The sequence below is a fragment of the Pyxicephalus adspersus genome, chromosome 5 (genome assembly GCF_032062135.1).
Source record: "Pyxicephalus adspersus chromosome 5, UCB_Pads_2.0, whole genome shotgun sequence".
Lineage (NCBI taxonomy): Eukaryota > Metazoa > Chordata > Amphibia > Anura > Pyxicephalidae > Pyxicephalus > Pyxicephalus adspersus.
The window spans coordinates 62678909-62692485 of NC_092862.1; the positions used below are offsets into that span (position 1 = coordinate 62678909).

The window sequence follows — 13577 nt, forward strand, 5'->3', positions numbered from 1 at the left end:
TTTACAATGTATCTCTTTACAATGTATCTTTTCATGTATCCTTTTACAATGTATCTTTTTACATCTGTTTGGAGGCTGTAGAAGCTCTACACAGTGCTGAAACATACCCGAATTTTTCTCCCATTGACTTTAATGGGATTCGAATTCGATGTTCAGCCACCCGAATTTTTTTGCTATATTCGGCCGAATAGCTGTCGAATCGAATAGTGAGCTATTCGACCAACACTAGTAGCTATGTTATTAATAATGCAAAAAAATAGCTTTCATTTTGTTGAGCCACTCCTGCAGTTTTGACTTTAATTGAACTGCAAATACAATAATAGGTGAAAACTATAGAATAGGAAAATGGAAGTAATTAGTAAAGGAAATAGAAATCATCTGACCTGATTGTACATAGAAAACAATCTGTTTAACTATGATTCATAATCAACACAATATGCCAGTTACACATGCCTGCAGATTATAGTTTTGGTAAATGGGTAGCTTACAAGCCTTTGGACCTTTCCACCTATCTATGCAAAAAGTCTTGAAATGTTGGCAGTTGAATATTTTAACATAAATGTAGAATAATACAACATTCATATTATACCCATAATGAAAAACAGTATTTACTACAGGTGGTGTTAGCGCAGTTACTTCCTGAACAATGATTATTCGCTACACTGAAGTGGCAGGTTGTAAACAAAATAGAGTGATATGAAATTGCAACTAGAAACTTTTCATGGTGCAATCTGTTCCCAATTAAGGCATTTTATTTCTATTGAGTAGGAAATGCCTAGACAAGTTGGAAATTGAACAGTAGGCCCCATATAAACTTAATCAACATGCTAAGTTAATTGTGCAATACAGTGAATCACAATGCAGTTTGTTCTTGGAGATATTTCTAGTTGGGTCCATCAATATCTTTTATTTTATAGAGAGTTAATTTGCCCTAAACAAAGTGTATTTCAATGCACAATCATCAAGCAGTCAAAGGTATCAATGATGGCAAACAGTCATTATTAATTAAAATTAGCAGATTTTAGGGTAAATGCAATGATTGACACTGCTAACAAGCGGATTCAGGTGATGTCCTTTTCTGGATCACCAAAAAAAGTTCAATGTGGAAACTTTTCGCTCACTTTAGAAATTTCTCCTCACTTCCGGGTATGTTTACAGTATACCTCCCCAATGAAACACAGATGATGAAATTAATTTAACTATTCCCTACTCTAAAATGAAAAAAAGGCTGTAGATATACTTTAAATTGTGTTTTTATCATCTTTAGATCTTAAAGAATAGGAAACAGATACTTTTTAAATTAAAAAATGCTAATTAAATATAAATAGTAATTTTCTATAATAACATATGCCAAAATCATGCAGAAAATGTAGTAAGATAGCAAATACTGCAGTATTGTGTGGCATTGCTCTTAATGAGTACATTTTTATGTCTATCCTATCTAATGACATCCTGGCTGGAAATAGTCGTGCATTTTGAAGACCCTTTATGCATCTCTTGATTGCAGGGCAAATTATTAGTGATTAACAGTGCAAGGTCAATTAATACAAAGCATATGTAATTTTCTCTTTGAGAAAATTCAAGAATAATATTTATATATCTTATAAAATGTCTCAACCTCTCCATGAATTTGCTTCATTAGGGCTTTCTAAATATATTTTGACAGCATCCTAATATCCCCCATGTGTTTGTTTTGAACTATATAAGAAAATGCAATGCCGATTTTACCAATGATATGTAGCTGAGAGATTTAATAATGGGTAAACAAACACAACATGTGGTAATCCATTTCAAATTAAAAGTTTATTAAATGCTTGCTTGATGACTTTCTGGCTATTTACAATTAGAGGAGGGAACCCTGAGGGAGTTGAAAACACAGTTGAAATCATTGCTTCAGCAGTTCAATGAAAAAATGTTTCTGCTGCCTTCAAAATTACATATACAGTACAAGATCTTCATGTTCATTAAGGCAACATCTTTCAACGAGAGCATGGATTACTGTATTCGTTAAATGGATAGATTATATAGTAATTGCACATTAGGCTAAACTGCACAAATAGCATATTGCTTGGGAAAAATTATTGTAAACTCCTTCCTATTCTCAAATTAGGCACAGATATGAATGCTAAAGGTATACAAAATAATAACAGGTCATTATAGGGTTTATTTAGGTTTTTGTAGGCCACTCTTCTGTCCTCTATGACCTTGGGGTACCTGCCTTTAGGCCATGTAGCACTATTTTGGATAATGAAGGATATGGTGGCTAATATAACTACAAAAAAACAAATGCCTATTTACATCAGTTAGTTATTAGGGACAGCTCCAACATAATAATTCCTTAAGTTGACAGCTGGGTAACTGGCTGATATAGAGTTGTGAGCGAATACTTTTCACATAATCACTGTCAATGCATTACTGTTATTCCCTGGGTGATAAAGTTTACAGGTTTAATGATTGAGTGGATCACTGAATCACCAATGTTAAAAAAACAGCTACAAACCTGCAAAGCATAGGAGCTTCCCCTAATTTTGTATAACATGTAGCTTATGGCACAATAATTCTGTATAGCACTTCTGGAAAGCACAACCTTGCCTAAATGCAATTTTTTATAATTTTGCAAATTTTCCAGTTCTGTTGAGCTTTTAAACTTTTGTTAAAGGGTCAAGTGCAAAACATGTACTCAAAAGGAGAATGGAAAGCCTAACAAAGTGCAACAACAACATAAAAATACGGTGCTAACAGTGTGCTACAAGGTCACTAAAGGAGAATTGTAGGAGTGCTAGAAGTGTGCATGACAGGTGCTAATATTCAGCAACCTTTGTAGAAGCAGAAGCACTGCTCAAGATTAAATTTGTATTCATTGCTCTGTGGCTTAGTCCTTTGGCCTGTAGCATCCAATGAGAGATTAGATTGCCCTTGCTGGTTCTATACTAACCATTTAGGTTTATTTACACTAAAATAGGTATGCTGCATCTGAAAGTGCCGTTAGTTTTCTTCTATCACACCAGGTTTTTTCTCTACTGCTTATAACAATGCCTGTTAAAAAAATTGGCATATTTCAAAGTTAAACTTGGTGATAAAGATAAGTCTTGGGCCCCTCATAAGGTGTGCAAACACTTAATAAGATGCCATTTGGTATACCTATGGTTTGGCGAGAGCCAGGAGATCATTTCAATGACTTACTTTTGTATAGTGAAAAATTCAGGACATAACAAGAAAAATAAATGTAACATAGAGTATTCTAGTCTATGAAACTTCTTCTCTATGTTTCTGTTCATTTTCGTCTTGTGCAGTGTGGTTGGTCTAAAATCTGCCCCCTCTAGTTTTCTGTATCTACAACTCCATGAACATGCTATGTGATATCAATACTACTTTTCCAAGCTGGGTGAAATTTGGTACATCCAAAGTGGATTTATATCCTTTGTAGGTTTTGAAGAATATATTTAAATAAATATTTTGAATACAAGTGAGCATGAAGAATAATGTAGGAAATTCTCTGTAACTCCCCAGATAATACAAGCAAGCAATGTTCCATAAATTTGCATGGGGGGACACCTTAAATTTACTTTACCTTACTCCTTTCAAGTCAAATTTGATTACATACAGAACATATTGTATAGTCATATCTTAATTACCAATTGATATTTTTCGTCTTAACATTTTAGATGTTTTCATGGTCTTACAGTGACATACCTGACAATAAATAGGAGTCTTTGTAAATATTCAAGTTATTGTGTCATTATACCATGAACAGGAGTCCTATGTATTCAGCATTGTGATCACTACAAAGTACTTTCTATTAACAGATAAATTATACAGCAACAACATACATAAAAACTAAGCATGGTTTATTACTTACATTTCCCCACAGAGTTTTACATGTATTTATTTCACATTTGTTTCTTCAATTTTAAATGAGTTTGACAGGGCTGAAATACTGAGACATGGTGCATCCAGAGTGATTCTGCTTGACAAGTTTCATAGTGCTCTTACAGCACTGTAAACATGTGGAAGGAATTGTTCTTTTACATTTCACAGCTTGTCATTTCCTTCACAGGACAACCCTTGGCCTCTAAAAGAGAACCTAATGTTCACAAAGAATTACTTCCCAGCACTGCGAAAGATATAGAAACACATCTTAATGCAGTGAAAGGAAAGGAGAGGAATATTTTAAATGAGGCGCAAGCAAAACTACAACAGACAAGTCTGACGCAAGAAGTTCAGGTTCGATGCCTAATTGATGTTTTGTGGTTTGATGATCTTAGAGCAGATTAGATAACATGATGTTTCCTTAGGTTGAAGAGACATCGGAAACAAATACAATAAGACGTATCAGGAGAAAAATGCTCAAAAAAGGTAATATCATCATATGATTTTTTTTATTTAACCTCAGCCTTAAAGAGTTTACTCATAAGAGTATGGTTCTGAGTTATTAAAGCTCTCCAAGGATGGAGGGGATACACTTTCATCAGTGAAACTGGGTGATCCAGAACACTTGGAATGTATTTCTTCAAAGCCATTTCCTGTTTCCTAGCAAATTTTTAAATTCTATACCAGATCCATTTTTACCTGTCAATGACAAGTACATTGTAAGACTCCAGCAAATCCAGCTAGTGACAACTGTCAATGTCTGCTGGCTGAATTGGCTGAGCCAATAAATAATGAACACCAGTTATAGACCGTTTAAGTTTTTTTTATTTGAATTTTATTTGAATTCCGACCAGAATAATTTGAACTTGGAATTTTTGTTATTATGAGCACCTCTACTAGGACATGAACTCCACTGGTTTAAACTGCAAAAAACGCTCCCTATTTGCATACCAAAAGGGAAGGTATCCTTTAGCTCACAGTACAGAACTAGGGAGGCTGATAACATTGTATGAGATTTTAGTTCAAGGCATATAAAAGTGACAAGGATTTGTAGCAGGATCAACATTAATATGTAATACATTCTGAAATACTGTTATTAATTCATAAACATGAATATAAACTGAATGAAGTACTAATGAAAACAAACTAATACATATACCCTATTAAATATTTTAATAACAGCAACATTTAGTGATTTTATATTTTTCTGTATGATCTGTATCTGTGTCTGTAATCATAACTCACTTCCACAAAAAAACTCCTTTTGATTTGGTGACAAATTAAGCTGTCATTATACTTACTGTACCTTGAATGTTGGAGTCTAGTCTACTTGCTATTAAAGTATGTGAATGTACAAACTTGACACCAATGACATTTTCAGAAAAGAGTCTAGAAATACCTTGTATTTCAGCCCTGGCATGATTTATTAGTACCACATACAGAAAGTCTCTTGTTGTTCCTCTGACCCTTGGCACCAAATTTTTTTGTGAGCACATTTTTGATCGACTAGCAATCTGGCGCTGTTCAAGTCTTTACAACAAAGAAATTTAAGTCAGTCAATTGTCGATTTTACCGATCATGTTCCTTTTCCCTTTGTTCGAGGTATAGAAGCGTACATGATTAATCATATGTGAGTGACTGCTACAATTAAGAAAAAAAGTTGTAGACTACGCAATGCTTTGCTGATTGCTGAACTCCATTAAAATATTCTAAGAATAACAGATAGGTTTAATTCCTGAAGCACAAGAAAAATTATATCATCTATGGATTTTTCATATTTATTGTATCACTTTATTATATCACTCTGCCTGACTGAAGGAAAAAGGAGACAGAGCATACTTTCATATTGCAAGCTTTACATGGATCAGGCTGAGGTTTACTTAATTAGAACCTCCAGGCAATAAAGGAACCCTTTTTTTAAATTCTGTGAATCTTAATATGCTAAATAATGCAAAGCTTCAACTCTTGAAGCATGAGACACACATCTGGCAGCTTAACATTTAAATTACAGAATAAAAAAATACCACTGTTAGTTCTCATGGAAGAGAAAGGGGATATGAATTTAAAGCATAATTAATTTTTTTGCATGTTTATTATTTTACAGAAAAGTGCAGCACAATGTGTGTAGTGACTATACACTTTTATTCTGTTACTATATTCTGTTATTTTTTGAATGAGCTATTAGATTATTTATAATGCTCTCTAATAAATGATAGTTTTATTATACCTTTACGTTATCATTTTCTATTTTTGGAGGACATAGGGTCAACTCAGTATAATTTAAAATTAATAGGATATACACACTTATGGTTAATAAAGGTTCCATTAAACATCATAAAAAAGGCTGGCTATACACAAGCAGAACTTTCATTAATTAAACAAACTATAAGGACTACATGTGAATCTTACTAGCATATGTATCATGCATCTCTGTGAAAGATCTAAGAATTCAGTGAAATATCCAAGAATACTGTTTCCCCTTAATGTTAATAAAAAAACATCAGCAAATCGCATGGCAGCATTAAATGCATTTAGGTATGTAGACACAAGGCACCTGCTAAAATACATAGTGGTCCTCAAAATGGCAAAGAATGGCAATTTGTGTGACTTTGAATGTGGAAAGGTTGTCGCTGCCAGGCAAGCAGATCTTAGTATATCAGAAAGTGCTGATCTGATTGGATTTTCATTTTGGGAAAATATCCAGTAAGTGGCTGTTTTCCGGGCACAAATGCTTTGCTGATATCAGAGGACCAGAGAGCATAGAATGGCGCAAAACTAACTCAAAAACTTACTTAAGCTACCTAATAATATATACAAATATATATATGTTGGAGCACTGGGCACCAAAGGCACTCATGCCATCTAACGCCAACACCATTTTTGAATATTGAATTGTATGAACACAGCTAAATGTCAACGTTTATCTTATTAGCAACAGTTGGCAGTGAAAACATTCTTTTCTTGTAATGATCACTGTGGTAAAATGTTTGAACAGTTTAAGACTTCCTTCAGTAATGCAGAAGATACGCACTGTCCTTACAGTTTAGGGTGTGTCAGAGACATCAGTAAATCAAAGTGACACAAAGTGAGAAACTCCCTTGATAAAATGTAAAACAAGTATGTGCAGGTATGAGATACAAACCAGATGTTACTATTTTATTCAATAATATTGCTATTTATTCCTTTAATTGCACATTCCATATGTTATTATTTTCTTTATTTATTTTAGTTATTTGTAATGCCTTTAGCATACAATAGCATGATTGTTAACACCTCAAACTTTAGTTTGATTAGTGTGTGTGAACCTTTAAAAGCTTGTAGGTTCGATCAGTGCTTTAGCAAACCAAACCTACATGCTTATCCACTGGTTCAAAAATGTTTTTTTGAAAATATTAAACATCCTAAGCACAGCAAAGGCAAAGGGTGACTTGACTGGGGTAAAAAAAAAAGGAAAAAGGGGTTGTTGTAAGGTGGTGTTAGCAAAAAAGCGATGATAAAGTGTCAGAGTGAGTGTAGCTGAGGGGTGTAAAGGCGGGAAGAAGAAACAGCAATACCAGAAGAGGTTGAAAGTAGGAAGCAGAAAGCATGATATGTAGGAGATTCTTTTAGGCCTAATAGTTTTACCATTTTACTCCCATTTTTGGTGGGTTCTTAGGGTATTTGTCTGACAACTACACTGGGGCCCGCAATGTTGTGTATGTGGAAACAGCCATGGCCAATGTTTTATAGCTATTCTAAATCATAACTAGTTAACAGTGAGTCAGGATTAAACCAAATCCCCTGATGACAAAAAAAACTGCACTCTTGGTATTGAAGATGTCTGGCCTGTGCACTATAGGAAAACATAAAATGAACGTACCTACTGAATCTTGACCACCACATAAATCATAGTTAACAAATTGATATCTGTGGCTGGTACCATTGATCAGATTTTTGCAGTGCTCACTGTCACTGATGCTGTTGTGTAAAAAAATTTTGTGACAATAAAACTGTGGCCAATATTCTCCTAACAAACAACAATAATAATATTAAATACTTTAATATAATAATATGACATTCAATGTAATATATTTCATAAAAATAAATTACCTGGAGTAAATACAAGTATTTACTAGAGATTGTCAATGAGATGCAGAAAATTTGACGTGTATGCAAATACATGCAAATTGAATGCAAATTGTCCCGACAAACCTGAGCCAATCAAACTCGGCAAGTAAAGTGTTTGATTGGCTCAGCTTCAAGTCAGTTTAATTTGCATAACATTAGCTTGTGATTTGCATCCTCTCTCATCTGCACCTCATTGACCATCTCTAGTGGTAACAGATTCTCCCAGCCCTGACCATGTCAAGCACATTATTAGTTTTATACAAAGGATTGGCAAACTTACAGAATATCAAGCATTTATTTGACCATTTTAGCACTCTTTGAAATAAATCCTAATAGGAAAAATAGCAGGTTACCCAGAAAGAAGGCAACACAACCTGACAAAACATTTTTTGACACATTCCACTGTTGCAGAATCCTCAGGGATTATACAATACTACTTAGAGTGGAGTAAAACTTTGGATGCTCAAGTGTCCAACCATATGCATAGTATAGGCAAAGTGCAGGCTTTAAAGTGAAGATAATAAATAAGTTGTAAAACTATCATGACCTCTGGAATAGTACACAAAAAGGTTAGGCAGTGTACGACAGAACAGTGTTGTCTTTTCTGCTCAATGCAAAGCTATCTATACATGCATAATATAAACCCCCATGTAAAATAGAAAAAGCAAAATACACATCCTCAACTATGTCCATAGGGATTTATATCTGGGATAAGTTTATTTCCCTAGGGGTGGAACTTGATGGACTTATGTCTTTTTTCAACCTGACTTACTATGTCAATGCAATTCTAAGACTATGGGACTGATTTATTAAAGCTCTTCAAGACTGGGTAGGATACACCTTCATCAGTGAACTTGGGTGATCCAGAAAACCTGGAATGGATTCTTAAAAGTAATTTGCTATTTGTTAGCAAATGTTTTCAACCCTGGGCCAGATAAATTCCAGATTTATTGGAGGTTTTCTTCTGTAATTCATTTTATTGATGAGAAGACTGCAATTCTTTTAACCATCTGTTAGCCATCTGATAACCTAAAGCTATGTACAGACGCTACATGATTGTCTCCTGAGATGAATAATTGTGACTGTCTCAAACAAAAGTCTAGAGTATGTAGAGTGGTTCATAGATAGGTCACTACTACATGGACAGCTCACAGTACATTAGAGTGGTGGTCAGTAAGAATGTCACCCTTACAAATAGCCAAAAAGATCACTGGAATCCCTAAAAATGAGCTAGGAGTCACAAACTGCTCACCGGTCAAGGAACCCCTAGCAACCTCTAAAAGAACCCTAGAGTTCCACAGAACCCTGGTTGAGAAACACTGGCTTGGACCCTTTCAAGGTTCTTTTAAATCTACAATCCAGTCTTGAGGGTTTGTACCTTTGCCAGTAAAGCACAGTATTTAAAAAGTCGGTTTTGGTTCTCTGCTTGAAATTAAATTTTCTGAATGGAGGTTAGAAAACCTTGTAAAGCAGGCCTATCACAGATTTTAAACATAATATGATAAAAAAAACTTTTTGCACATCTATGTAATTTATCATCACTATACATTTGCATATTGAACATGTTTACAAATTACATAGTATGTATCAGAATCGCATTGTTCCTCATAAACTATAAAATAGGATGTTACGATTGCAATGCTGGTTAGGGGTTGTCATTGTAAATGATATTCATGCTATAGATCCCTTTTGCTAGATAGGTGCTAGATGCAAAAGAGTATCCAATGCCAATGATGTTTAGGCAGCATTCTTCTTACCAACATCTTGGTCAAGGGGACTATTGGAAACTGCCAAATACAATTATAGGGAGCTGCATCCAAACCACTGAAGGCAGCATGTAGCAACACTTGCCAGTTGTACATTTATGTAGCCATGTTGTTTAGGTGTATGTCAGGGTTTGGAACCACCTTAAAAAACACTACTTAAGTACTGCAAAAAACTTTAATTATGGAGATGCTGTTCATATTTTGAATTCATTTTTCTAAAAAAAGCCTCCAAAATAATCGCATTGGTAACTGAAGCAGTAACAAAAGAAAACGTAAAAAGCAATATAAATAATTTTATGATAGACTGGAAGTAGTTTATGATTTATATTTGCTAGCAAACCATTTATTAAATGCCTTTTAAATGCACTTTATGACAACACTAAGCTGTGACATTCAGTAAACCATGGAAATAAATAGTGTGGTTTTCTTTAAATACCTTTCCTATTTAACTGTAAAAAAATAAGATTTTTTCTATTTTGCAAGCTTCTAGTAAATTATTTTTATTCTTTTTACAGGAATTACTCGTAATAAAATTGTTCCATACACAGATAAGCAACTCAATGTTGTTACATCGAAAGAAGACTTTGATTTTAATAAAAAGGTAACAATAACACTTTATATGCCCCATAATATGCACAACAATGCTTTTCATACAGTGCAACAAAATATTTCTAAGATGCATTTCCTGGCAGTTGGTATTCTGGGCTTCAAAGGTAGTTTTGATGTGCCTGACAAGTCAAAGCAATGACATTTTGTGAGATCAGCAATACTACTAAACCTTTTATTGCTCTGAACACGCCTTTTTGTAGCTGCTGAACACTTCAGCTAAATTAATCAAAGTCCATACCTTTCTGACAGGCTTTGAAGTGGTAATTGGATAATTATTTTCTTTGCTGATTTGGCTTTGTGGCTGCAGTTTAAAGGCAATGCATGTAACCTCAACCTGCTCTGATAGCAAATGTAAGGAATTCGGACAGTCATTGACCTGGCTTACCAGCAGTGTTCCCTTTTTTACAACTCAAAAATAAAGATGTTAAATACACTGGAAAAAAAGAAACAAAAGTTTTGTCCTTGTAGTGAAATTTAGGAAGATTACTTTTTTACTTATTTTTGTGTAAAGGTTAAACATTCGTGTAAAGGCTATAACTGAATTAAACACAACAGTAAGAAAATAGAGGAACACATTTGCTGATAAAGGATTTACATTGTTTACTATATTTTATATGTTCACTACATTATTTGTAAATCAGGGATCATTTCAGAATTTTTATTATAAGGTAGCATGTTCATTGCTCTAAACAAATGTAAGTAGGCTGAACCAGCAGGTACTTATTATTCAGGGCTCCAGGGCCTCCTAAGTCTGTTTTGGTGCTTCCTAAAGTCAGTGAAGAATTTTTTAGGTTTTGTATTGATTTTATTTTGATCACTATAATTATTCTTTTTTTTTATATTGGATGTTGTAAAAATAATTTAAAATGTGAACAAATACCCAGGACCTAATTTACCCATCTTTACTAAACACATAACTAAACATTTGCTTTTGCTACACTCACACAACAGCAGTATTCTCATTCAGCTTAAAGCATCAAATTGGTGCTATTCATGCAAACCTTTAAAGGATTATCAATAACCTTTGAAATAGTGTGTAAATGTTGCTTCATGTGCAGAGAAAATATATACTTTCATTAAATTAACTTCTATGTGAATTGGTACAGATATACCACTATCTGTTTTTTAAAAGTTTATTTAACAGTCAGTCCTGAAATAAATGCATCACTTGTAGGAACATCACTTCTATATTTCTTGGTTCACCTTTACAGCATTCTTTGTTACCTATTTGGAAAATGAGCAGATTCCATAAATCATTATTTAGGCAAAGGGAAGACACTGGTTTTGAAAAAGAATATGAGAAGGAATTAAAGTTGTTACCTGCCTGACAGCTATGTATAATCTGGATATATAAAAAAAAGAGTAGTTAAAAAGAAATATACTTCCATTCACATGCATACATTTATACTGATTGGCTGTTTGCCTTAAAATGAAAAAAATAAGATAATGTTGAGCATTTCTCTTTAACTGTTTCCAGTAGCATTGCTATTATATAAATATTACTTGTGGATATTCCAGCTTGTATAGCCATACATTGCATTCATATACATTTAGTGCATTCTAAGAAATTGCACTTTGTAGAAGAAAATGAAAAAAAACTTTAGTATAAATGGCAAGGATGCTTAATAAAAATTCTAATTCAATAGTAAAAAAGGTAATGCATAGAACACTGAAATTCTTGCATTTACATACAGAAGGAGGAAAAAGATCCACCAAAGCATCGTTTTCAATGGACTCAAAAAGTAGAAACAGTTTCTGAAAAGCAGATAGAGAAATGTTCTACGGCTACTTCCTATCTTGATGAATTGGAGAAGCATCGGTATTCTGTATGGTAAGATGGCGAGTGATATAAGCATTCTGGATGAAAGACTTTAGTGGAGCTGATGTAAGATGGCAAATTAAGATGCAGCTCAAATCTAAATCCAAATTACTGTGAAATTTCCTGTCCATAATTGGTTGCATTTCCCCTCACTTAGATTTTTTAAGCCTTTCTGCTGTTGCCTAAAATGTTTTAAGCAGTTTGAATTTAATCAAAGCAGGTGATGTTTGAATACATGTTGCATTCACTCCCTATGATAATGAGATTGTCATATACCCTAACAGATTTCTTGAGGGTGTTACATGGATATATTGTGCCAATAAAATGTCTGACTACATTTAGGACTTTATACTTCTGCATAAGTATAGTAAAAGTTCACTGACTCCAAAGGATGTTCAAAGAAAGTGACACAGGGGTAGTTATTTCTATTTTGACATGTGCCCAGCATTTGGTATGGCACACGTTGCATTGAGAGGATTGGAATTGTCTCAAGGCAGTCAGTCCTTGGTTAGATTGGATGCACTTGGCACCCACTGGTGTAAACAGGAGTTGTTAAGGCAATATGTTTTTCATTGTAGTATATATGTTTTAATAAAATACACTGTATATTTACATGTGGGGCTTTGTGCAACCAATACATTTGTGTGGTGGTCATCACTTGTAATCAGTGCTATTTAGTAAATATTTAGTATGTATATACATGTTGAGGGGATTACAAATTTATTTGGATTCAGTTAGATTGCTAGTATTGGGAGAGTGCTACACATAAGTGATACTTATTTTAAAATTTGATACTAAGTTTATAATTTTCTTATTGTTGCATAAATATATATATATATATATATATAAATATATATATATATACTGTATATAGTATTGTTTTTTCTGCGTTCATTATTCCCAATTTACAAGGTTGTGATGCATTATTACTATAAATATTTTTTCTCCTTAATTTGTACAAGCCCTGCTCCAAATATAGGGAATGTAAAAAAATCATATTAGGTGTTTAAGAAACTCTTGCTATTATGCACTTCATCTTAATATACAGATTTAAACAACGAATCACAATTCCAAACTTGCTAAAAATCAAAGTTTACAATAATGTAGCATTTTCAATGTGCTGTATGCTCACAGCTAACCCTAATAATATTAGGTAAAATGTAGATCAACCTTATATTTGTGTTGATATTATCACATAATTTGCTGTAGAGTGTAACAAGAATGAATATACATATATACATTCAAAACCTATTCAAACTGAAAATGTGTTTAGTGATTTCACCACACAACACTAATCTTTCCTTCCTCAGACTGAAGTCATTTTCTAATTAAGTAACTGAAGAAATGAAGAGTTCTGGCTGATTGCCTCATTTCCTAACGCAATTCCTTCCTTGCACATTTAAACA

The 13577-nt window shown here is 33.6% G+C and overlaps 1 protein-coding gene across 1 annotated transcript in view; it reads left to right on the forward strand.

The window, feature by feature from the left end:
- The window catches only part of LOC140332061 (uncharacterized), a 102290-nt gene that overhangs the window by 37510 nt on the left and 51203 nt on the right, over positions 1–13577 (forward strand). Inside the window, exons 10-13 of the mRNA XM_072413358.1 lie at positions 4058–4224; positions 4296–4356; positions 10259–10344; positions 12047–12183. Coding sequence (XP_072269459.1) covers positions 4058–4224; positions 4296–4356; positions 10259–10344; positions 12047–12183 — 451 coding nt within the window. The remainder of the gene's footprint in view (positions 1–4057; positions 4225–4295; positions 4357–10258; positions 10345–12046; positions 12184–13577) is intronic.